The 25,400-nt window shown below is 42.6% G+C and overlaps 1 protein-coding gene across 4 annotated transcripts in view; it reads left to right on the forward strand.

Moving 5' to 3' along the window:
* NUP93 (nucleoporin 93) overlaps positions 1 to 25,400 on the forward strand; it is a 118,444-nt gene that overhangs the window by 76,543 nt on the left and 16,501 nt on the right. For all 4 annotated transcript variants that reach the window (XM_032157399.2, XM_058441016.1, XM_058441017.1 and 1 more), the window contains 8 exons: positions 10,158 to 10,232; positions 12,994 to 13,083; positions 15,210 to 15,349; positions 20,504 to 20,636; positions 22,059 to 22,216; positions 23,377 to 23,542; positions 23,828 to 23,921; positions 24,752 to 24,943. In XM_032157399.2, the coding sequence (XP_032013290.1) occupies positions 10,158 to 10,232; positions 12,994 to 13,083; positions 15,210 to 15,349; positions 20,504 to 20,636; positions 22,059 to 22,216; positions 23,377 to 23,542; positions 23,828 to 23,921; positions 24,752 to 24,943 (1,048 nt within the window). The remainder of the gene's footprint in view (positions 1 to 10,157; positions 10,233 to 12,993; positions 13,084 to 15,209; positions 15,350 to 20,503; positions 20,637 to 22,058; positions 22,217 to 23,376; positions 23,543 to 23,827; positions 23,922 to 24,751; positions 24,944 to 25,400) is intronic.

The following is a 25,400-nucleotide window of genomic DNA, read 5'->3' on the forward strand; positions in this document are numbered from 1 at the left end:
AAAAAAAAAAAAAAAAAAAAAAATATATATATATATATATATATATATATAAATACATATATATATATGCAGTGTGGTTGTATGATTCAAATATTAAAGCACGCTGTCCCCAAATACCCTATTCTCTTCTCCCTTTGTCTTCCCCATAGCTAATCACCATTAGTACTTTCTTGTGTAAATTTGCAAAGTGTCTTTATACAAGTATATGAGACTGTATGTTCTTATCCCCATTCCTTCTTACAGAAATGTTAGCTTACTGCATGCTCTGTTCTGCATTTTTTCTTTTTTCCCTTCATGTATCCCAGAGGTCTTTCCTGAGAGGGATTTTGAAGCTACATCTAGGAGCAGCAAAAAAGAGTGTCTCCCTTTATCTGTGATTTTTGCCTTAGTGCCAGAGGGAGCCAGGGCTTGCCACACATTTACCACCCTGCTGTTGAGGGAGGACAGCCCTGGGCTTTTTCCTAGCTTTTCCAAATCATCAGTGACTAGTTCTGAGGCTTTGTCCATGTTATTTAATTAACGCTGCAGACCTTCAGGGTCTTTACTGATTGAAATAAGATTATTGGGGAAGATAGTGATAATGTAAAGCATCTGACCCATAATAGCCATTCCCTATTGTCTTTTAAAAAGCAGTTTCATGTAATTTAGAGGTGAAGATTTAAAATTACATTACAAAAATTATGGTGCTGGATATTTTCAGGTAATATCATCAGTGCTTCCTGATGTCTTTTTTTCCCCAGAAGTTGTTTCATGAGTAGCTAAGATTCTTTTTGCACATCGAGATAAGAAAACTGAGGCTCAGAGAGACACATAATATGCTCGTGAGACCCAGGACAGTTGACCTGTGGACTCTTACTCTACTGAAGTCTAGGTCAAGGATAGGTAGGTTTGCAAAGGGTAACTGCACATCCGGTATCTCTTCCTGGTTTGTTCCTGATGTAAACACCAGGGTTTTTGGTTTTGTTTTATTAAACTAGCCCCCAAATAAATAGATGCCAAAGTCATTGTGTTGGGAAATTGCTCATTAAGGACCCTGTCCCTTATTTCTTAGACTTAAAACGATTTCAGACTGAAATCAGAGTCTTTGGGAATGAAAAACAAATGTATAATATTGTTGGTCAGCCTAATGTTTCTCAATTCTTTGTGAATCTGAGCAAATAATTAGAACAGCTCATGGTTTTATAAACTTCACTTTTTAAAATGGTGTTAATAGGTTGTGTTCTGTATTGGGATTTGGATGTAATTATAAATTGATAATGGGATGTTCTTTCTTGATTGCTCTTCTCTTAAAAATAGAGTAGTCTGTTTAGTAGACTCTTCTTACTTGACCTCAAATCCCCTTGGAAGGGAGTTATCTATGTTTTTGCTATTCTCTATTGTGACACCTGGCAGAGTAGTTTGTAAATGTTGGCAAGTGATGCATACAGGTCTTTCTTCACTTCAGATTATCCAGAGAATTGCCCTTTTCTGGAATCTTACAGATTTTGTTGTTTGTTGTTTGAACTTTTTTCCTGATGTATAACGTATAGATGGAAAAGTGCACAGACGTAAGTATGCAACTCAGGCTGAGTGCAGTGGCTCACGCCTGTAATCCCAGCATTTTGGGAGGCTGAGGCAGGAGGATCACCTGAATCCAGGAGTTTGAGACCAGCCTGGGCAACATAGTGGGACCCCGTCTCTACAAAAAGAATTTTTTTAATTAGCTGGACATGGTTACACGCTCCTGTAGTCTGGGCTACTCAAGAGCCTCAGGTGGGAGGATCGCTTGAGCCCAGAAGGTTGGGGCTGCAGCAAGCTGTGATCGCACCACTGTACCCCAGCCTGTACACCCAGCCTGGGCAACACAGTGAGACTCTGTCTCAAAAAATTAAAAATTTTTTAAACAGTATACAACTCAATGAATCATCACAAATGGAACACACCCAGATGAGGAAACAAAACATTGCCAGCGCCCCAGAAATCCTCTTTGTGGTCCTTTCTGATCACCACCCCCTATCAACAAGGGAAACCACTATCTTGACATCCAATATCATAAATTAATTTTGCCTGTTTTTGAACTTTATGTAAATGGAGGCATACAGTATCTACTGTTGTTTCTAGCTGCTTTTATGTAACCTTTTGTATATTATTGCATGTACTTTTAAACCATTCATTCTCATGGCTAAACAGTATAACTGCAATTTGTTTATCCATTCTAGTATTGGTGAACCTTTTAGTTTCCAGTCCTTTTATAAATAGTACTATTGTGAGCATTTTTGTGTGTTTTGGTGAGCACATATTTGCATCTCTGTTGGGTACACCTAAGAGGGGAATTACTGAGCCAGAGGGTATGCATATTTTCAGCATTAGTAGATACTGCCAAACTGTCTTCCAAAATAGTTGTATTGGTGTACCCTCCCACCAGCAGTATGTGAGAATTCCATTTGTTCCATATCCTTGCCACACTTGATGTTTTCTGTCTTAAATTTAACCATTCCAGTGTGTATGTGGAACCTTGTGTTTTTATAGGCCTTTTCCATATAATTTCCTTCAAAATAATGGAAAGGTGATACTTCACATGGACGGACACCTTGTCCACCCTCTTTATAGGAGACTACACAATGTAAAAGGCATAAGACAGGTTTTGGTATTCAGCAGGCTTTGGGTCCCCAAGCCTGGGCTTCCTCATTATGAAATATCATTTTGTTTTTGTTTTTTTTTTGAAACAGTGTCTCACTCTGTCACCCAGGCTGGCGTGGAATGGCGTGATTCTCATGCCTCAGCCTCCTGAATAGCTGGGATTACAGGCATGTGCCACCATGCCTGGTTAATTTTTGTATTTTTAGTAGAGACAGGGTTTCACCATGTTGACCAGGCTGGTCTCGAACTCCTGACCTCAAGTGAGCTGCCCTCCTCTGCTTCCCAAAGTGCTGGGATTACAGGTGTGAGCCACTGCGTCTGGCCATGAAATGTCTTTCTTAAAAAACTGTTGTTGTAAGGAATGTAGAATATGTAAAGTGGCCGGCCCAGTGCCTAGCATAGCGTACACAGTCAGTATATTCTAGCATTCTTTGTGCGATTGTTGGTATTTGGTAAGATACACATTTTTACTTTAATCATTTTAATATGGATCCATCCCTTTTTAAGTGTTTTCCTTGATTTATAAAGTATTGTTAGGAATCAAAAAAGTCTTTGCATATAAATAGAGGAGATAATTAAAGGAGTATGACAATATCTAAAACATTCTTTTCTGGGCACCTTATTGTCAGGAATAAGGCCGTTGGAATACAGAGTCATTAGTTAAGAAGGCAGCTTCACATAATTTTGAGCTGACCTTAACACTTGAAGGAAAATGTCCAAATTTTGGTAATTTAATATAAAGAGAGGCTCAAAGCTTTTTTTTGTTGTTATTGTTTAGCAAAAAGTAGACTAGGATATAGTGGTTTCTGAAACGTGTTTCTCCCACACCTTCCAATAACAGGAGTTTCCCCCAGTTCCTTCTAAAGGAGACAGTGGTAATATCTGTTCCTAGCAAGTTGTTTTTTTTTTCTTTTTTTGAGACGGAGTCTCGCTCTATCACCCAGGCTGGAGTGCAGTGGCACGATCTTGGCTCACTGCAAGCTCCGCCTCCTGGGTTCATGCCATGCTCCTGCCTCAGCCTCCCGAATAGCTGGGACTACAGGCACCGCAACCACGCCCGGCTAAGTTTTTGCATTTTTAGTAGAGATGGGGTTTCACCGTGTTAGCCAGGATGGTCTGGATCTCCTGACCTCGTGATCCGCCCGCCTTGGCCTCCCAAAGTGCTGGGATTACAGGCGTGAGCCACTGCGTCCGGCCCCCCTAGCAAGTTTTAATAAAGGAAATGATGCTTCAGTAGCATAGCGTCAATTTGGGAAATTAATTTCCTTAGGATGTCATTGGAAGAAAAAGGTATACTTTTTAGAGGAAAGTAGGAATTGAAAGATTGTTACTAACTCTTTAAGTTGTGGTGTGAATAAAAATGATGTGCTTTGAAATTAAAATGAGACCCCTGGCTACGAATCCTCACATCCCAGTTTTTGCGTCTGCTCAGCATGAGGAAGAACTTCCCTGTTGAGGCTTGCATGACAGCATGCAGGATTTGAGCAGTTTGGGGAATCTGTGATGTACCTTAGCCAACTTTTAAAACAACATTTAAAGGTAAATTTAACCTGAGTGTAGTCTAGTGGCTGCTTTGTGGTATTAGACATAGTCAATGAGCAATCCCTTAATGTATTGTCTGGAACATGACTCAGCAAGAAATCTCACTAAAGAAGCTAAACTGTGGCTTAATAAGTATAGATAATGATAGTAACATTCCACACTATGATATGTGAACAGTAAATGTTGAACATAGTCTCTAATTTTGATAACTCTTAATACCATATTCCATCACTTATCAGTCATGCATGTGTTTTACATCTCAACAGCTCTCAAATCAGGATATGTCTTAAATTCAGCATTATATCATTAACAGCATTTTAAAATTTCTTATTGATACATAACAGTGTTTTACAATAGGTGGACTGTTAGATGAAATACAGTAGAATATGAACTAAGTTTGAAAACTGTGGACCATAGGATTCTGAGCTGTATTTTGTGGTTCCCTGGCAGTTTCCTTGGGGATGGACCCAGTTCACCTGTTAGGGGTTTGAATAGGAGTTCAGGTATAGAAAGTGTTCTGCTGCTCTTTCAAAAAGATTTTTTAAAAACCTCAACTCAACAGGCCTTTGTCTGATCTTGTGCGCTTTTCTGACAGTAGAGGAATGTAGACCCACTCTGCTGCTCTTCCCCATCCTGCACCCAAACACAACCTGTCAGTGGTGCACACCCTTCCAGTTTCTCCCAGGGGCTTACATGCACATCTGTATATCTTATTGATTTATTATCTCAAATAGTATCATTTTATATGTTAGTTCCTATAATTTTGCATTATGTTTTTTCACATATTTTACAACTTCTCCTAGGTTAGTACACATAGGTGTCTGTCGTTTTTTAGTAGTTTTAATAGTGTTCCAGCCCATGTGTGGCCCAAGTATTCCTCTCATTTTGTCCATGGTCACACAATCATTAGTAGGGTTAATAAGATCACACAGTTATTAGCTGGATTGCATTTAGGACCCTAGTCCTCCCTGGTCCCTGGTTGGTGTTTTTTTTCCTAGTAGTACTGGACTTTTGCCTACAGATTTTAAAGCTAACTATTGTAAATTAATCACCGTGTTTCCGTTTTGCTTACATAAAGCCAAAACATTCCACTTAGAAATTAAATTCTTTTCCGTCTGCAGTATCATCGTATTTCTTACTACCCTATATTCATTTTGCTAGGAGTGCTAGTTGCATTCCTTTTTTTCTTATTCTCCCCCACCTTTGAGACAGGGTCTCTGTCACCCAGGTTGGAATGCGGTGGCGCAATCTCAGCTCACTGCAACTTCCGCTTCCTGGGCTCGAGCGATCCTCTCGCTTCAGCCTCCCAAGTATTATAGCTGGGACTACAGGCGCGCTTCGCCACACCCAGCTAATTTTTGTTTTTGTTTTTTGTAGAGACAGAGTTTCGCCATGTCACCCAGGCTGTTCTTGAACTCCTGGACTCAATCGATCCACCTGCCTCAGCCTCCCAAAGTGCTGAGATTATAGGCATGAGCCACCACACCCTGCCTGCATTTCTTTTTTTTTTTTTTTTTTTTTTGAGACGGAGTTTTGCTCTGTCTCCCAGGCTGGAGTGCAGTGGTGCGATCTCGGCTCACTGCAAGCTCCGCCTCCTGGGTTCACGCCATTCTCCTGCCTCAGCCTCCCGAGTAGCTGGGAATACAGGCGCCCGCCACTGCGCCCGGCTAATTTTTTGTATTTTTAGTAGAGACGGGGTTTCACCGTGTTAGCCAGGATGATCTCGATCTCCTGACCTCGTGATCCACCCGCCTCGGCCTCCCAAAGTGCTGGGATTACAGGCGTGAGCCACCGCGCCCGGCCTGCATTTCATTTTTTTCTAACTAGAATGTGCTTTCCTTGGGAAAAGAGTTTTATGCATCCCTGGATACACTTTGTACAATAGTAGGTGCTTAATAAAAGTTTGCAGTTCCCTCCTGCCACTTTCGGTCACCATCCTGTCCTGGAATGGCTGTCTTGGGAACACATCTACTCTGACGAGACTGTTCTCAGTTTGTGCTCCCAGAGGCTGCTGTTTTTTCACATGTCTGTCTCCAGACTCCTGGGTGAGCTGCTTGTTTTCTTCTAAAAGAAGAAACCCTGTTGTCTTCCCTGCTCTTTTGGTCTCTGGCTCCCTGCTCCTGTCATCTTGTCCTGTCGTCCTTGCTATGGCTCCGCCAAGCCCCAGTGCAGAGAACCTCAGAGATTGGTGGCTTTCCCAGCCCTCAGGCAGTCCCTGGCTGTGGAATTCCAGCTAAATATTTGCCGGTTCCTCTGTTCAGGAATGTGCACGTACACATCCTCTTGTGGATAATTGACTTTATGTGTGGTGAAATAGCGGCTTGGTCAAGGGCAACTGAAGGATAGGTACCTTTGAAAACAAGAGCATTAGGCAAAATTAATTTAAATGGAAATTTGAAGGCTGAAACCCAGCTACTTCTTAAATGGATAATTTTAAAAATTAGGTTTTTAGCACTGGAAAATATTTCTCAAGGCTGCTCATGTATATTTAGCTACAACAACCGTGTCCTTGCGAAAATGCTTTAGTGCTGTTCTCCTTTTCATTTCCTTGTTTATTCTCCTTGACTAGGTTACTGGAATTAACAGGCTTAGTGCTGTGTCCTGTAAAAAGACTGTGGAATCTCCAGCTTTTGGATAGCTCTGTTTTAGAAAGGTGGCTGTCTTAGAGAACAGTCCTTAATACAGTGTTAATAGGAAGACTCAGAATGAGTCCAGAAGTATAAAATGCCCTGGCCGGGGGGCTTGAGGGGGCCTCCATCAAACAAGGAATGTGTATTCATTGTAGAAAAATGAAATGAGACTTTCAGCCTGCACAAAGTAAAATACTTTAGTTCATATTTCTGAGGTGTCCATATTTGTCCAGGTGTCCACATCTGTCTGAGGTGTCCATATCTGTCCAGGTCTGTTGTTGTTGAGCGTAGGATTTGCTCCTGTGTTCATTGTGGTGGTTTCTTTTTGTTTATAAAGTGATAACAGCTAGCGTTTATTGACCATATGTTGGACACTGTGTTGAGGTCTTCCACTTATTCCTCACAACAGTGCTGTGAGGTAGGGATTCATACTATTTTTCTCCCCATTTAATCTTCATCCCAATCCTATGTGGTGGATACCATTACCACCCCCACTTTACAGCTAAGGAAACTGAGGCTTAAAGGCAGCAGTATGCTCCAGGTCACATTGTTATAAGTAGTGGATCCAGGATTTCCAGCTGCTACTACTACCACTACTACTACTACTACTACTACCACCACCACCACCACCAGCACCACCACCAGCACCAGCACCACCACCACTACCACTACTAGTCTCTACTGTTCTGTGATGACTGTTTTTGGAGAGTTGCCCTGGGCTGCCCTGGCAGGCAGGATAGAGCAGTAGCAAAGAGTACAGAGTGTGTTACCAGACTGTGGATTCAAGCCACAGCTCCACTGCTTCCTACTGAAGTGAACTTGGGCAAATTGCTTCACCTCTCTGTGTGCCTTTGTGTCTTCACCTGTAAGATGGATAAATAAATAAAAGTACCTACTTCATAGGGTGGTGGAGTTAATAACATGGAAATTCAAACAGTGCTTGGCACATAGTAAGTGCTCATTAATAGCTGTTGTTATTATTGTAACCCAGTGGTTTTTTAAATTAAATCTGTGTTTCAGGTAGGAATGCTTTCAGCTGTGAGTAGTGGAAACCTTGAGCTTTAGTAGCTTGAATAGGGATGTATATTTCTCACCTGCCAAGATGTCTGCAGGTGTGGAGAGTGTTGATGTTAATCCAGTTCTGCAGTGCCGTCAGGGACCCAACACCTTTCTGTCCTGGCACACTACCCTCTCTAGCACATCCATCTACTTTAGGTTCACAAGATGGCTGCAGGAGCTCTAGACATTATATTTGCATTCAAGGCAGAAAGAAGGGGAGAGAGCTGAAAAACCATGACAGGCCCCCTGCCTCAACCCTCTAATCAGTAAAAGCAGAAGCTATCCCCAAGTGTACTAGCAGGCTTGTGTTTTCATCTCATTGGCTAGAACTAGGGTGTGCCATTCCTTGCTGCAGTAGAGTCTGGAAAAGGGTGTATTCAGTGGTGTATAGGGATCAGCACATGAGGACCTGTTGTTAAATTTTCAAGGAATTTGCAGTCTAGTTGATATCACCTTGAGTAGCTTGAAATCTGCCATGGTGGGAGAATTTAAACCACAGACACCAGCAATGCTACCCATCGTCCCTTTTCCCAAGAGCTGGCTGTTAAAAAACATTCACCAGCACACTATTGGGTACATTTATTAGGTTGGTGCAAAAGTGATTGCCGTTGAAAGTAATGGCAAAACCCGCAATCACTTTTTCACCAACCTAATAACTGTAAATGCCAGCTTGAAAGGTGGCAGAGTGTAAAGATGTGAGAAGTAGGAATTGGGAATGGTCATTGGGCCAGCCAGCAGCATCTACCCAGATCAGTGAACTGTTTAAGCTCTTTTAATACCAGTGTTAGCTGGAGATCAGAGCTGAGGGGACCTCTCAAGATCACCTAGGATAGCCCCTTCATTTGACTAATGGGAATCTGAGGAGGTGCTTTGCTCCAGAACCCAAAGCCAGGGCGTGAAATGGCCCTCCTGGAACCCAGGCGTTCTTGACAGTCCAGTGTTCATTCTCCAGAACCAAGGGCTTCAAACTGCCTTTCTGATAACTCCCCTCCACTCTCTCCCCCACTCCTGGTGCATGCCCACTGTACTATTCCTTTTACCAGCTTCATAGTGCTGGGAAGCTTGGCTGTTATCTTCCCTATTGGTTTCACAGAAAGCCTAGTTTAAACTGATTTATTTTAGATTTTAGTATATGGAATATTCAGCTTTTTTTTATAAATGAGATAAGCTTAAAGAATTTGATCTCTGCTATGCTACAGTACAAACTAGTCAGTGGGAACTTAAGAATTTACCTAATTTTGATCTGTATTTCTTTATAGAAGGAATAAGCTTAGCTAAAGATGAATATTCTTTCTTTAAAAAGACTGAAACTTTTTTCATACACAGTCATGCACTGCGTATGTGATGGTGGCTGGCTTCATAAGATTATACCATATTTTTATGTGCGTTTTCTATATTTAGTTATGTTTAAATATATACATACTTACCATTGTGTTACAGTTGCCTACAGTATCCAGTATAGTAATATGTTTTACAGGTATGTAGCCTAGGAGCAATAGGCTATGCATACAGCATAGGTGTAGAGTAGGCCAAACCATCTAGTGTGTGTAAGTATACTTCATGAAGTCCACACAATGACGAAATCTCCTAATGATGCATTTCTCAGAACCTATCCTCATTGTTAAGTAATATATGACTATTTTTATTGCACTCTCCTCTTCAGATTGTAAGCTCTTTGGGGACAGGCTTTGCAGGCTGACTTGTTTTTGTTCTTATGGAGATGGATATATGCACAGCTGTGCATGTGGCAGGCACTTAGCAAATATTTGCTGAATGAATGTCCAACTTGCCCTGGTCTCACATCTTCAGATAACAGAAAAGTAATCAGCAGCTGTTGTCTTAGTGTGGACTCTAGTGTGGAAATGTCTGAATCAGGTGTTTGACTCTATAAACTGCTTTCCCTCAACTGCCTGATGTGATTGAAGGAGGCCCACTGATAAAAATAATGGCCTCACTAGTGTGAAGACATGGGAAGGGAAGATGAGGTAGAGAGGGGGCTTGAGATTGAAACAGAATATTGGAAAGATGTACATTTCCAGAAACAGTCATTGAGGTATCGATAGGGTTTATGCAGCCCCTCACTCTTTTTTAGTTAATCCAATCTCATGCCTGCTCTCTTCTCATGTGTTCACAGTAAAAGTTGCATGTTATTGAAATCCCTAAAATCATCATTTTGAGGAATTCTTAACTAGGAAACAGACTTTTCACAGCTCTGTTAAAGACAAGAATATGTTTATGATGTGATTTTATTTCTTCACATGACTGAATACTGTCCCTAACTGATTCTGAATGTGTATTTATCCACAGCCAAGCTACATCAGTGATGTGGGACTCCCTGGTCGAAGCTCTCTGGATAACATCGAGATGGCCTATGCAAGGCAGGTGAGTGTGATCTCAAGGGGGATTAAGCCAGGAAAAGCCTTTGTGAACCTCTAGGGAGTAAAAGGAAACAAAAACTTGTAAAAGTCAAACCCTGAAAGCAAGTTGTATTTTTTCATTTAGAGAACCAGTTAATATTTTACCATAGGCCACTGGAGAATTCTATCAAATAGGGTAATAGAATTACTCACATTTGATTTGAGGAAATTGAAATCTGTCCTTTACACTGACCACAGCATCTCAGTATGCATTTTTGGCAACAGTCCCATGTACAGTAAAGCTTCAGGTAACTGTGCTGCTTAGCAAATGGAGTTCCGTATTAACTGAATTACCTGGTAGGCTGATGGTATTAACAAATCCTTTTTTCACTCTTTGTTGAGAGAAATTTTCTAAATGCTTTTTTGTCTTGATAAGCATAGTGTATTCACTACTTAATACCACTGTTGTCCTAGAAAAGCTCATAATATTTTAGGGGTCATCCTGGTTGTAGATGAGGACCGTCCAATAGTATGGATATGGATTGAGATGCTTTGTGGTAAGCACAGGAATTCTGTTGGGCTGAAACCACCCTGAGGACCATACATAGCTGGAATTGACTTTTTAAATAAAGTAGTGCCAGCCGACTTTGTGCTTTATTGTAATTTGCTGCTTTCTCCCACAAAGTACAAAGAAGGAAAAATATCCTGTTTCTTGAATTGAGGGCAGTGGGCCTCCATCCCCTTAAGATTATCCTCCACCAGCAGTGGTCCAGGAATATCTGCTCGGCCATTACCACCTCCCAGTTTCTTTGAGGGGAACCCAAGAGTCCCACTTGTGACCCTCAACATTACCCACCTCATCCTCCTCCAGCCTGGAGTAGGGTGGTTGGAGGCAAAAACAGAGTAGCTATGAAGGTGAGCAGAGGGCAGTGAGAAACTGTTAGACCCTGTGCTCTTTAACCAAGGGGTCTCTCTTCAGCTGCCAGTTATTTAGTCAGTGGAGTTCCACATGAATTGAATTACCTGGTTAGCTGATGGTATTATCAGAAGTCCCTCTTTTACCCTTTGTTGAGAGAAATTTTCTAAATGTCTTTTTAAAAGTCTCTCTTCTTTGGGGTGCCATTGCCACGTCAAACTCCAGGCAGCTGAAACCCCCAGCTTCATTACCTTCCCACACATGAGATCCCCTCCTTCCAACCCCCTCATGTTTTGCCACTGGCCTTCATTTATTTCCTCCTGCTCCAATTTTATACCTCTCTTTTTACTCCCCCTGTGCATCTGCATCCTTTACCCTTCACCTTCATTATATGGCTGACTCCTCTATTGCCACGGAGAGAGGCCTGATGAAATACAGGCTTCTGAGAAGAGAGACTGTGTGTCTTCTACACCTGCAAAGACTAAAGATGTCATTAAACTAACATTTCATAGCACATACAACACAGTAATGTTGTGTCTGTTTACACGGCTGTCCTCTCCACTAAAGAGTGAAGCTTTATATCCCATGTTGAACAGTACCTTGCAAAGGAAGGCCTGTAAGAAATGCTCATTGAGTGAATAAGTACTATGTCATGGTTTAAAACCATTTTATTGATTGGTTGGTTGATTGATTGAGATGGAGTCTTGCTCTTTCACCCAGGCTGGAGTGCAGTGGTGCGATCTCAGCTCACTGAAGCCTCCGCCTCTGCCTCCCAGATTCAAGTGATTCTCCTGCCTCAGCCTCCCAAGTAGCTGGGATTATAGGCATGCATCACCACACCTGGCTAATTTTTGTATTTTTAGTACAGACCAGGGTTTCACCATGTTGGCTAGGCTGGTCTTGAACTTCTGACCTCAGGTGATCCACCCGCCTCGGCCTCCCAAAGTGCTGGGATTAAAGGCGTGAGCCACTGCACCCAGCAAAACCATTTAATCTTCATAACAGCCCTGGAAGATGAATGATACTGATGTTCTCCATTTAACGTAGAGGAAACTACAGTTCAACAGAGTCATGATTTGTCTAACATGACTACCATGGGAGAGCAAAGACTTCATTTACAAAGTAGAATCTTCCACAAGAAGATTTAGAACTTAACTAGTTAAGATTTAGAACTAGTTAAGCTCTAAATCTTAACTAGTGAAGTCCTGTTTCACTTCCCTACCAGGACTTAACTAGTTCTGAATCTAGAAGAGTGAATTTACGATTTCTACTATGATCATTGTAGCTCCTTGAAAATAAAATCTAAAGTAAGAGTGGCTTTCCCATAACTTAAATATCACATAGTTCATTTTCCTTAAGAAAATTTTACCTGAAGAACAGAGATTCTTTCCAGGAGAAATGGATATTCCACATGTGCCACACCTGCTGTTCTAACACTTGTGGAGGGAGGCAGTGCCCAACATTCCCCACTCCATCCATGAACCCTATACCAGGGCCATTCAGTCCTTTTGAAAGAATTGAGTCCTTTGCCTTGGTTACTAGGAAGCAGCAGCCAGAGCCCTTCCATTCTCCTTTCTTCCCCTGGGTGCTTCCTCACTAAGACATGGAGGCACAGACCTGCCTGTGGTTCTTCTCCCCCTGGACTCCGCTGCTCCCATTCCTCAGGTGTTTGGAAGGTGGGGTGGCAGTTAGCTTTGGTGTGTTACCCACAACCCCAACGCAACTGGGGAGCTGGCCAGTGTGGATGGCTCAGCCACTCCGAGGAAGGAAAGGTTGGCCAAAGCTTCTGCCAGCCATTGCCTGCTTCAGGAGGTTTAAAAAGAAGAGAAAATAGATACTGTGCCATTTACTTTGCTTTTTATCATTTCAGATTTATATCTATAATGAGAAAATTGTAAATGGACACCTGCAGCCTAACCTGGTGGACCTTTGTGCTTCTGTCGCAGAGCTGGATGATAAGGTAGCACCTAGAGCTAGCTCAAGTAGAAACCAGGGTCCAGTGTTCCGATGGGGCTAGCAACTTGCCGATTTGGCTGAAATGTGCTGCGGGGACACCCCATTCTGTGGAATGAAATGTTAACTGTTCTTCATTTTTATTTTAAATAACTTTGGGTGGTTTTCTTGATGATGAATTTTTTAAAATGCATCTTCAAAAGGCCCTGCTAGTATCAATTGATAGTCACAAGAGTTCTCTTCAAGCCGTATTTGCTTTGAAGTCCTGTCAGGCTTTTACTCCCCACTCACCAGTTTCCCTCCTTACACAATCTAGTAGGCTCCTTAATGAGAGCTGAATTGTCAAGGTGATGGCTTTTCACACCTGTGAGCCCTCGAACTTGACTTGGTGGGGCCTTTGTGAGCATTCTTTATATACCATTGGTTCTGTTCCTCTGACACACACATATACTGCCTTTATTTATTCTCTTCCCTCACCCCTTATTCCTGGCCAGTTTTCTCCCATAAAGGGCAAAAAAATTTAAAAAAAAAAAAAAAAAAAAAAAAAGTGGATGGATGACTACTTGGTAGGTGGCTAGGAGGAAGGAAGAAAGGAGGGAAGGCTATTATGGAAGCAAGCACCCATACACAGATTTTTTTTGTCTTTTTAAAAATTGCTCAGCCCGGTGTGGTGGCTCACATCTGTAACCCTAGCACGTTTTGAGGCTGAGGTGGGTGGATTGCTTGCACCCAGGAGTTCAAGACCAGCTTGGGCAACATGGCAAGACCTCCTCTCTACAAAAAATAGAAAAATTAACCAGGTATGGTGGCATGCACCTGTAGTCCCAGCTACTCGAGAGGCTGAGGTGCGAGGATTACCTGAGTCCAGGGGGATCAAGGCTGCAGTGAGCCATGATGATGTCAGTGTACTCCAGCCTGGGTGACAAAGAGTGAGGCCCTGTCTCTCAAAAAAAAAAGTAACTTTTTTTTTCCTTTTTTTTTCTTTCTTTCTTTCTTTTTTTTTTTTGAGATGGAGTTTCACTGTTGTTGCCCAGGCTGGAGTGCAGTGGTGAGATCTGGGCTCACTGCAACCTCCACCTCCTGGGTTCAAGCGATTCTCCTACCTCAGCCTCCCGAGTAGCTGGGACTACAGGCACCCGCCACTATGCCTGGCTAATTTTTTGTATTTTTAGTAGAGACAGGGTTTCACCATGTTGGCCAGGATGGTCTCGAGCTTAATTTTTTTAAATACTAAAATATAAGACAATGTAAACAGATCTAAAGAAGAAAGTCAGGTTTCACCAGTCATTCCACCACCTAGGAAGAGTCACATTTGTCTGGACATTCTAAAGTTTTAATTTTTGAGAGAGACCATGAAAACAGGATTTTCTCTTTTGCTTTGGAACAAGTATAAACCTGCTTTTTCTCCAATCAGTACTATCCTGCAAGGACTCATACATTTAAAGTATTGCCAAAGGTTCAGGGAACACGTTGTTTTTAAGGAGCGATTTACAGGCAGAAGGATTCTGGGGAGAGGGAGTCCCAGCTGTGTGGTGGTAACACTGAGGAAAGAACGCCCGCTCCTTTCCTGGGAGGCGTCTTTTGAAGGGAGTGAGTGGGAAGGAAAATGGGAGGCTCTGACGCTCACCAAGTAAGGTAAGAGCGGTGGCCCCTGGAGCGTCTCTGGGAGGACAAAAACCTGTATTATTAGGTTAAACTCTTATTTTAAGCCTTTAGAAACTCAGATAACCTTGTAAGGACTGAAATGCAGCTCTTTGAGTTTAAACTTCTAGAACTTTGGATGACTATAAATGGATTCCTTCTCTCCGAAGGGATAACCTGCTGAGATTCAGTGTTCTTGCGACTTGTGTGTGGTTTTAATTATGTACGTGGTTATGTCAGACCTGGAATAGTAATTGATCTGAAAACCAACTCAGGGCAGGGGTAGGGGTGCTCATCGGTGGATGGAACTCTGAAGTCTGGCCAGCAGAGACACATCTTCTGCACTGAGCTTAAGCCTAGCCGTCACAGACAGATGACATTAACCTCATCCCCCACCACATTCTGCCCGCCTTGGAGGTCAGAGTGCCACAAAGAACTAGATAATTTCTCTGGCCCTGCAGCATTGTCACATGCAGTTTCGTTTATGTGCAGAGCATTTCTGACATGTGGACCATGGTAAAACAAATGACAGACGTGTTGTTGACACCGGCAACTGATATCCTGAAGAACCGCAGCAGCGTGGAAGTGCGCATGGAGTTTGTCAGGCAGGCCTTGGCGTACCTTGAGCAGAGGTAAGGCAGCAGTAGCCCAGTGGGGCTGGCTTTCACATCCCTTGCAGTCAACTGTTTCTCAGATCTTAAGTTGTCCTCAGGCTAAGTGTGCTGTAGGTATAATTTAAGATTTATTATGTTAAATTGAACAAGGCTCAGAGTTGTAATCCTGTTTCAGAAATCCTGTTTCACTTCCCTACCAGGACTGTTTCTGCAGTGGTATAAAAATCACACATTAAAAAATCATGGTAAGTGAGCACTGTTCGAATTCCCTTTTTCTTTCTCCACACTCTCTTAATACGTAAGGCCGTAGTGCCTTAGGTCATAATCTTTTTCTAATGTGGTTCAGCCATTACTCCTTAGGCTCTTTTCTTCTCTTTCCACATTTTAATTTTACTCCCAGGCATGTTACTACCTTCAAACCCTAGGAAAACTCCTTTCCCCTTATTTTTGTTCTGACTCTACTTGGTGAATTCCCATAAGTCAAGGTCATTCTGAGCTGATATGATTTATGATTCTGAGCCTGTGATTTATGCCTGGGTTTCTTTGCCACCTCCTCACCGATCAGAGCTGGTCACTGAGGGGTTTGTGGCAGTGCCTTTGTGCCCAAAGTATTGTTCCCTTCGTTAGTAGGACCCATGCCATCATCCCTCCCTGTGGACACTCCTTCCAACTCTGAATTGGCCAGCAGGGGTTGTCATGAGTGTGCAATAGAATCTGTTTATTTTAGAGACAGGGTGCTGGGCCCCTCCCTGCTGGCCTGAGAAGAGAAAGCCAAGTTGAATACGCTTGCTAAATTGCAGGCCTTTGCCACTCAGCCTCTGCACCTGCCAGCAGCCTTGCAGTGAGATTGCCTTTTGTCAATAAAACAATACTTCATTAGGAAGTCAGAAAATTTCCTTGTATGTTACTGAGCTAATTCAAACTTGATACAGCAGAGAATAGGTTTTTATACCAAATACTATATTAATTAGATGAGAGCTATTGAAATGAACACCATCAGACACATTACACTCACTAGCTTCCATTCCCTGGTTAAGAAAAATCTGGAGCTCAAAATGGATTTTTATTCTCCCAGTATAGGAATAAAGGGTTTATAAAATAATTCATCCAAGCTTTGGCTGAATTTTTGTGTTTAAGTTTTGGGTTTATCGATCTTCAGCCATAAAGAACCTACATACATAGTAGCATTTATTTGTTACCAGTTGGCAAAATGAGTCAGAATTTCTTATACTATATAAAAACTTCCAGGAATTTTGTTGTTGTTGTTGTTAGACGGTCTGGCTCTGTCACCCATGCTGGAGTGCAGTGGCATAATCTGGGCTCACTGCAACTTTTGCCTCCCAGGCTCAAGCAGTCCTCCCACCTCAGCCTCCCAAGGTGTGTGCTACCATGCCCAGCTATTTTTTTTTTTCTTTTTTTGAGATGGAGTTTCGCTCTTGTTGCCCAGGCTGTAGTGTAATGGTGTGATCTCGGCTCTGTGCAACCTCTGCTTCCCGAGTTCAGGCAATTCTCCTGTCTCAGCCTCCTGACTAGCATGGTAGCCTGCCACCATGCCTGGCTAATTTTTGTATTTTTAGTAGAGATGGGGTTTCACCATGTTGGCCAGGCTGGTCTTAAACTCCTGACCTCAGGTGATCCACTGGGCTCAGCTTCCCAAAGTGCTGGGATTATAGGCGTGAGCCACCGTGCCTGGCCTAGGATTTTTTTTAATTTTAATTTTTTTTCAGTGAGTGTAAGTGTATGACTGCTCATGACTACTTTTTTCTTGATCACCCTAATCCTTAACATTGGTGCTTGACTTCACCAGTGGTACTAGGCTGCTTTCCTTGGTTTTAAATTGCTGGTAAGCCAGTCCATTTCTTTTAGTCTTTTCGTTTAGTTTTAAAAATTATCTTGTTCCATTAATTTCTTTAACAGTGCTTCTTGGAGCTATTTGGGAATTTCCTGTTCATAATTGTAATCTTAAGTTTATATTTCACTCTAGTGGCATCACTCTCTGATGGCATCTTTTGTAAGCATTCATTGTCACCTTTGATAAGGGTGGTATTTTAGAATAATTATACTTAGTTTTAAAATATTTTTCTCTGCCGCTGATTCACTGACAGTATGCATATGATAGTTCAAGTGATGTAATGCACCAGATGGCAAAGTAGACCAGTCCCAAATAATTTTTCAATTACAAGGCTGAAATGTTGTGAAAATATAAGATTGGTCTGTCTCTTCCCTGCCACATTCTAAGATTTGAGGCTTGATATATCTTTCTTAGCCCTCAAGGAATTTGGACTTCTTCAGCTTAGGCCCTTGTCAGCACATGGACTGTCTTACTTCAAATTGGAAGAGACCATAGTTGGCATCTGTTTGTCCTGACTGCTACAGAACTCCTCAATTTCTTATCCAACCTCTGCTTATAAATACTTCCAGGCCAGGCGCAGTGGCTCACGCCTGTAATCCCAGCACTTTGGGAGGCCAAGGTGGGTGGATCACCTGAGGTCAGGAGTTCAAAAACAGCCTGGCCAACATCGTGAAACCCCAATTATACTAAAAATACAAAAATTAGCTGGGTGTGGTGGTGTGCACCTAGCACAAGTCCGAGCTACTTGGGAGACTGAGGCAGGAGAATCACTTGAATCTGGGAGGCAGAGGTTGCAGTGAGCTGAGATCGTGCCACTGCACTCCAGTCTGGGCAACAAAGCAAGACTCCGTCTAAAAAAAAAAAAAAAAAAAAAAAAAACTTCCAATGATGGGGAACTCATTAACATTTTTTAAATTTTGTTTGTTTTTCATTATAAAAATGATACATCCATATTATAGAAACTTTGGAAGATGCTAAAAATAAGACGTGAAAAAAGAGGGGAGGACCCGTATACCATCTAGAGGCTCCTATTACCTTGTTATATTTCTTTTTTCCCCCTGTTCTTGACTTGTATTTTTTTTCATAACTGCATAAAATTTCACTGAGTCAGCCGGGTGCAGTGGCTCACGTCTGTAATCCCAGCACTTTGAGAGGCCAAGGCGGGCAGATCATGAGGTCAAGAGATTGAGACCATCCTGGCCAACATGGTGAAACCCCTGCTCTACTAAAAATACAAAAATTAGCCAGGCATGATGGCGTGCACTTGTAGTCCCAGCTACTCAGGAGGCTGAGTCAGGAGAATCGCTTGAATCCGGGGGGCAGAGGTTGCAGTGAGCCGAGATGGCGCCACTGTACTCCAGCCTGGGGATGGAACGAGACTCCGTCTCACAAAAAAGAGAAAAAATTTTTTTGTTGAGTCTGTTTCCTGTTATTAAGATTTAGGTTGTTTCACTCTCTGTGTTGTTTTACTTAACCTGGTGTTGAACACCTGAGTTTTTGAGGTAGTCTCCTGTTTTTGATAAGAACATATATTATATTTAGAAAGTTATTACATTAACCACATATTTGGGTATCTGTGAATTGGACTATTTAATCTTGGTATGGAAACACTTAAAACCACTACAGAGGATTTTAAGAAGCATGCTAAGCAAATAAATGAAGAGGGAATGGTAGAAAAATCATCATTTTGCGACCACTGGTGTAATAACTGGTACAGTAAGGACCATCAATGGAAAGTAAAACCGTTGAATAAAAGAGTGTTGGTGAATAGAATACTTGCATGACTTCCACGTATTGCCCCACTGACTACTTATTAAGTACAAAGAGAATAATAAATTGTAACGGAGAAATCTGGTGGACGTCTTTCAAGCAAGTGAATCATATCTAGTGTTACCAATAAAGAAGCAAACCTACTACCTACTTCATTGTGGGATTCGGTGGGAAGTGCCAGCATTAGCTATGTAGGGCTACTGGCAAAAAAGTTGAACCTGAATCAAATAATGATCCAGCTTACAAGATATTCTACCAGACAGCTGGACTGGACTCTATAAATAAAAGGTCAGTGTCCAGCTGAGCATGGTGGCGTGTAACTCTAGCCCCAGCTACTCAGGAGATTGAGGTGGGAAGATTGCTTGAGCTCAGGAGTTCGAGGCTGTAGAGTGCTTTAAAGGCACTTGTGGGCCAGCCGTGGTGGCTCATGCCTGTAATCCCAGCACTTTGGGAGGCCAAGGTGGGAGGATTACTTGAGGTCAGGAGTTCGAGACTAGCCTGGCCAAAATGGTGAAACCCCGTCTCTACTAAAAATATGAAAATTAGCTGGGCGTGATGGCCCACGCCTGTAATCCCAGCTGCTTGGGAGGCTGAGACAAGAGAAATGCTTGAAAACCCAGGAGGCAGAGGTTGCAGTGAGCCAAGATCACGCCACTGCACTTCAGCCTGGGCAACTAGAATGAGAATCCATCTCAAAAAAATAAGGGCACTTGTTAATAGACACTGCATCCCAGCCTGGGAACCACAGCAAGACCCTGCCTCTTAAAAAAAAAAAAAAGAAAAGAAAAAAAGATCATTGTCATGAAAGACAAAAATAGTGGTAGAATTAATGGAATTATCTTAGATTAAGGGAAAGTGGCTTGACAATTATATTTTCTTGATGAGATTCTGGATTTAAAAACTAAAGGACACTATTAAGAAATGTGGGTTATATTTTTGATAATAATAAATTAATGTTAAGTTTCTTGGTATCATAATGATATTGAGGTTAGGCAGGAGAAGGTCCTAGTTCTTCAGAGCCATATGGTATTTACAGATAAAATAGCCCCTGATTTTTATAACATATTTTCAAGTGGTTTGAGGGGAGAAAAATGTTATGTGTGTGTGTAGAGAGAAAGCATAAAGAAATGTTAAAAATTGGTGAATCTAGGTAAAAGGTTACGTGCATTCATTGAACTATTCTTTTAATGTTTTGTAGGTTTGAAAGTTTTCAAAATAAAAAGTTTAACAAGAACCCACCAGAGCATTAGGCTGTGAGCTGGAGCAATTATTATTCTGTATATCCACCCTTAATGTATTTGAAGTCCACAGTTGTGTTCCTCCAGGGATTCTTGTGAGTTTCTGCAGTGATGAGAAATCCACTGTGATCCACAGCCCACTGAGTAATAATGTAATTTGCTTCATTAGGCATGTACTATTTCCTCTTCTGCGTTGAGCTGAAGTCTAGGCCCTGCCCTTCCAAGCTACAGTGTAATGTCATGGATATGGGCATAGAGATGTGTAATAAATGTTTTCAATCTTCCCTGTTTTTTCCTTTAAAATTTTTCCAGTTATAAGAATTATACCCTTGTGACTGTCTTTGGAAATTTGCATCAGGCCCAGCTGGGCGGGGTGCCTGGGACTTACCAATTGGTTCGAAGTTTCCTGAACATTAAACTTCCAGCTCCCTTGCCTGGACTACAGGTACTGACAACTTTCTCTGTGTGATCAGTTACACCCCCAGAGCAGTTGCCCTCAGATGGGCATTTTCAGTTAAAATGAGGATATCTGTGGAGACTACTGTATGGAGATGAGACGAGAGAGGGGTGAGGACGGAAGGTGAAGACCTCTTAGGAGGCTGATAGTACAGAAGTCTAGGTGATGGTGGTAGTTGTTCAGCCCAGGGTGGAGAAGAGTGCATGGAGAAGATGTCATTGGGTTCTGGACATGTTTTGAAAGCTGAGCCAATAGGACTTGCTGAAGAACATGGATTTGAGTGTGAGAGGCAGAGTCAGGGATGACTTCTGAGATTTTTGGCTAAAACAGCTGGAAGAATGGAGTTGAATGTAGTTTTTAGGATGTGGTCTGTTCTCAGCTCATGGTCCAGTTGGGGAGATTATCATACAGTAATGCAAAGCCCTAAACTGGAGCCTTATGCAAAGGGTGGCAGGATACAGAGGAGATTAGCTGCATAAAGAAGGTGAGATTTGCACTTGCTCTTAAAGAATAGGAGTTCACCAACCTGAAGTTTTGGAAAAGAGTATTCCAGGAGGAGGTAACACATGCACAAATGCATGGAGGCAGGAGAGAGTATCTGGAGGACTGGGTGCACAGTAGGGCTTGGCAAGCTTGGGGCCCACTAGTGAAGGGCTTAAGTGCCAGACCCAGCACTTTGGACTTAAACAGCTCAAAGGGGTTTAAGTGGGCAAGTTCAGATCTGGGTTTTAGAAAGAGTCCTGTTGAGGGAAGGGTGGAAGTGCCAAGAAAGGAGGCCTGAAGTCTACTTCTGGAGGAGTTGAAGAAAAGCAAAGACAGAAGCGTAAGCGCAGGCCGCTGTGCAGACAAATGGCAAAACCAGACTTGGGATAAATAAGCTGTAGTATTCAGAGAGTGGGAACGGAGCTGTCCCTCAGATCCCCAGTGCCCAGCAGTACCTGACGCCAAGATACTGGGTAAAATGTTTATGACATTTTATAAACTTGAGTACTATAAGGATAGTCTCTTACTGGTCAGTGACATCTTTAGCCTTTGCTTTGTGGGATTGTAGGAGTGCATGTGTGTATATTATCACAAAAGAACATTACCCAGTTACTATGGGCCCCTAGGATTCCATGGAAAAACCACAGGGTGGCTTTGGATCAAGTTGGGTACATAGCGCTTCAGAGGAAAAGCTCTGGAGCCATATTGCCACTTAACGGCTTACTTGGACAGATGACTTAACCCCTCCATGCCTCAGTTTCCTTGTTTGTAAAACAGGAAAAGGCTGTTAATGGTTCTCACTGCAGGGAGCTGTTCTGCAGATTAAGTGTCATATTGTAAAGGAGAGGGGCTTAGCTCGGTTTTAGCACATGTGAAAGCAGTCAGCTTTTCCTTGTTTATTTTGAGCAGTTAACATTCCTCTTTTAGGATGGAGAGGTGGAAGGCCATCCTGTGTGGGCACTAATTTACTACTGCATGCGCTGTGGAGACCTGCTTGCCGCTTCACAGGTAGTTAATCGAGCCCAGCACCAGCTGGGAGAGTTTAAAACCTGGTTCCAGGAGTACTTGAACAGCAAGGACAGAAGGTATGGTGAATGAGGTGGCACGCCCAGGGGCAGCCATGCAGAATCAAAGGGGCAACCTTCACTATCATTATTCTCTTTTCCCTGGATGGGCCCAAAACAAGTTTCTGCTTGGGGGAAAGAGGAAATTTTGAAAGCAAATAGAACTCTCTTGGGAATAAGGAGTGAAAACATTAAAAGAATGCCCCATTCTGACACTGATGTCTAGGCATGCATGCATCTGTGTTTGGGAATTTTTCTGTTCCTACAAGGGAGGGCCAGGTTCAGAAGCATGATTTGACTTATTCTGTAAATCTAAGGCACATCAAGGATCCTTCATAAAATGGGACTTTTTAGAAGTTACACTTGTTAACACTTAGTGCTTTTTTGGTCAACCAATATGAAAATAGGTTGTCATGTACTTCGTAGCTTAAAGGCTAGAATTAGAAGTTAGTAAAATTGAAATATAATCATTGAATTGATTCATTAACTTTTTAAGTTCTCTTGCATTAAGGAACTGCTAAGCATTAATTTTCCTTGGATTTTGCTAATGTAATTGGACTTAAGTTCATACTCAAACTGAGGTTTTATATATATATGTACATGTATGTAGAAGAAATGATGGCGGTTACTGTAGTTGTACTTGTGAAAAACTAGGATACTTTTCTTGGCAGCATTAATAATGTCATGTCAAGAGATTGCCTCAAACCACAAGCCCCCGTCTTGCTCATGTTAGAATTTAAAGTAGGGTTAATGTCTTAAGGTTCCCCCAGAAGGAGATTTGAATGCAAGTTGTTTGTTTAGGAGGTGATCTCACATGAATAAGGGAGTGTGGAGGCCAGAGAGGGGCTAAGACAGTTAAGGGAAGGATTCACTCCTGTCCATCACTGCTTGAGTGCTGCTGGGGTGTGGAGTGGAGTTCTAATTCCCTGGCATTTCTCACCTGCCCATGAAGGCCTCAGCATATAGAAAACCTGCAGGCCAATAGATGCAGGTGCTGGTAGTTGCAAGTCAGGTGAAAGCGATGGTACCGAGGAGAGGGGATGGGGCAGAGACAGTGTCTCTTACCCCGGATGAAGGAAGGCTTCCCTGCTGTTACGTGTTTGGGACCTGGGACGCTTTCAGATACCCTTGAGGATCTTTATTGAGTATGTATCTGTCTTTCTGTTCCCTTATGTCTGTAGATTGTCCCCAGCTACGGAAAACAAACTCCGGCTGCATTACCGTAGGGCCCTCAGAAACAATACAGATCCCTACAAGCGGGCCGTGTACTGTATTATTGGCAGATGTGATGTCACCGACAACCAGAGTGAAGTGGCGGACAAAACTGAGGATTACCTGTGGCTGAAGGTAGGCACTGTTTCCCCCGCCTGCGCAGGGCTTTACCCCTTTTCTGTGCTCATGTCCCCACAAAGATTTTACCTGCTTAATGTATGATGCCAATACAGTGATCAGGACCAGTGGGTTCCTCGTCTCCTGTCCCCATTTTTTGTTGTGTAATTCCCAGCTCATAACCATAGCCTTAAACACAGCTTTCAGCTGACATCATTGAGCATGGCTGCTGAACAGCTATAACTGTGCATGTGGCTCAGGGTATAGTTTGTACCAATGCATGTGTTTCTCTTGGGGATTTAGTTGAACCAAGTGTGTTTTGACGACGATGGCACCAGCTCCCCACAAGACAGGCTTACTCTCTCACAGTTCCAGAAACAGTTGTTGGAAGACTATGGTAAGATTCTGGACATAACCACCTTTCCTTTCTCTTGCCCACTTAAGGTGACTACTTCAGTTTTCCTCTGGGAAAATTTTTCATCTCTGAACTTTTGTCTTTCTTCCAAAACTCCTATAGATTGTCAAGGCAAAACACAACAAAACTACCATTCCAAATTCAAATAAAGGGCATGTGGCCTTAAGAAATGCATAAAACTTATATGGTCATACACAATAATCTGTTTTCTCTAATTCTTTGAACTGTTCTAATAGACATATGCTCAGGGAGAGACAAAGAAGACTTAACTGTTGCTTCCTAGTAGATCTTACCAGTCACTAGATCTGAGCACAAAGGAGAGAGAGAGAAACAGCCTTTCTTCTTTTTTCCTGTATTTTTTAAAAACTGAGAAGAAGAGAAGATTCCAAATAGTGGTCACCAGTTGTTGCATTCAGATTTCTGTGACTGTGAGTAAACTGAAACTCCTTTGAAATCTTCATTTCTCTCCTTGAGTGACTTAACAGGGTAAAGGAGTTGAACACTGTCTGTGGTCCATTTTAAGGTCCTTAGCTCTGTTTCTCTCCCACCTAATGCAAGCAGTTGGAGTTTTACAGCACAGTCACAGTTTCCAGTAATGTTATGAGGTCTAGAGAAGGTGGAGGAGCCAGGTCACATTTCACGTGGCAGTTTACTGTATTCAAGGCTCCCTTGATCAATTCAGACTCAATCTGGTGCTTTCTTGCTGTCCAGCAAGTCCTGTGGGCTCACAGGGCTGCTGCCTGGGGGTTGGGCCACCAGTGAGCACCTTCTTTCTGAGTTGGTTTTATCTCCTCTCCTCTCCTCTCTCCTAGGCGAGTCCCACTTTACGGTGAACCAGCAACCCTTCCTCTACTTCCAAGTGCTGTTCCTGACAGCACAGTTTGAAGCAGCAATTGCCTTTCTTTTCCGCATGGAGCGGCTGCGCTGCCATGCTGTCCATGTAGCATTGGTGCTGTTTGAGCTGAAGCTGCTTTTAAAGTCCTCCGGACAGAGTGCTCAGCTCCGTGAGTATTTGGGATTGGGTTGACAGTAATGTAACCACAGCATGTCCCCCTTTGGGCGACGGTGGCCACAAAACTACAACCAATAAGGATTTGAACAAAGGGTACCAGTCATTTTAGAGCATGTGGACAGTTGAGCTTTTTAGATGATTAGCGTTAAGGGTTCCTGCTTTCCCCCCCAGCATTAGTATTCCCTTGGAAGTTAAGTATATAAAGTGCTGTTCAGAGTGCTGGCTTTGTGTCCAGTCTGATTGCCTGGAAAATGGTGAAGAAGCAGCCCCTAGAGTTATGGGTCTGATTCCCATTAGGGCTAGCTTTAATGACATTGGAAACCCCAGCCAGGCGTGTGCATACCTGCCTAGGATGAGAGAGTCAGGGGAGAGAGAGGAAGTAAATGTGGATGAATGGCTGCGGGTTCCTTATTGGTGCAGCAGAGTCATCCCAGAGCACATGCCATAAT

The sequence above is a fragment of the Hylobates moloch genome, unplaced genomic scaffold, assembly GCF_009828535.3.
Source record: "Hylobates moloch isolate HMO894 unplaced genomic scaffold, HMol_V3 SCAFFOLD_6, whole genome shotgun sequence".
Classification (NCBI taxonomy): domain Eukaryota; kingdom Metazoa; phylum Chordata; class Mammalia; order Primates; family Hylobatidae; genus Hylobates; species Hylobates moloch.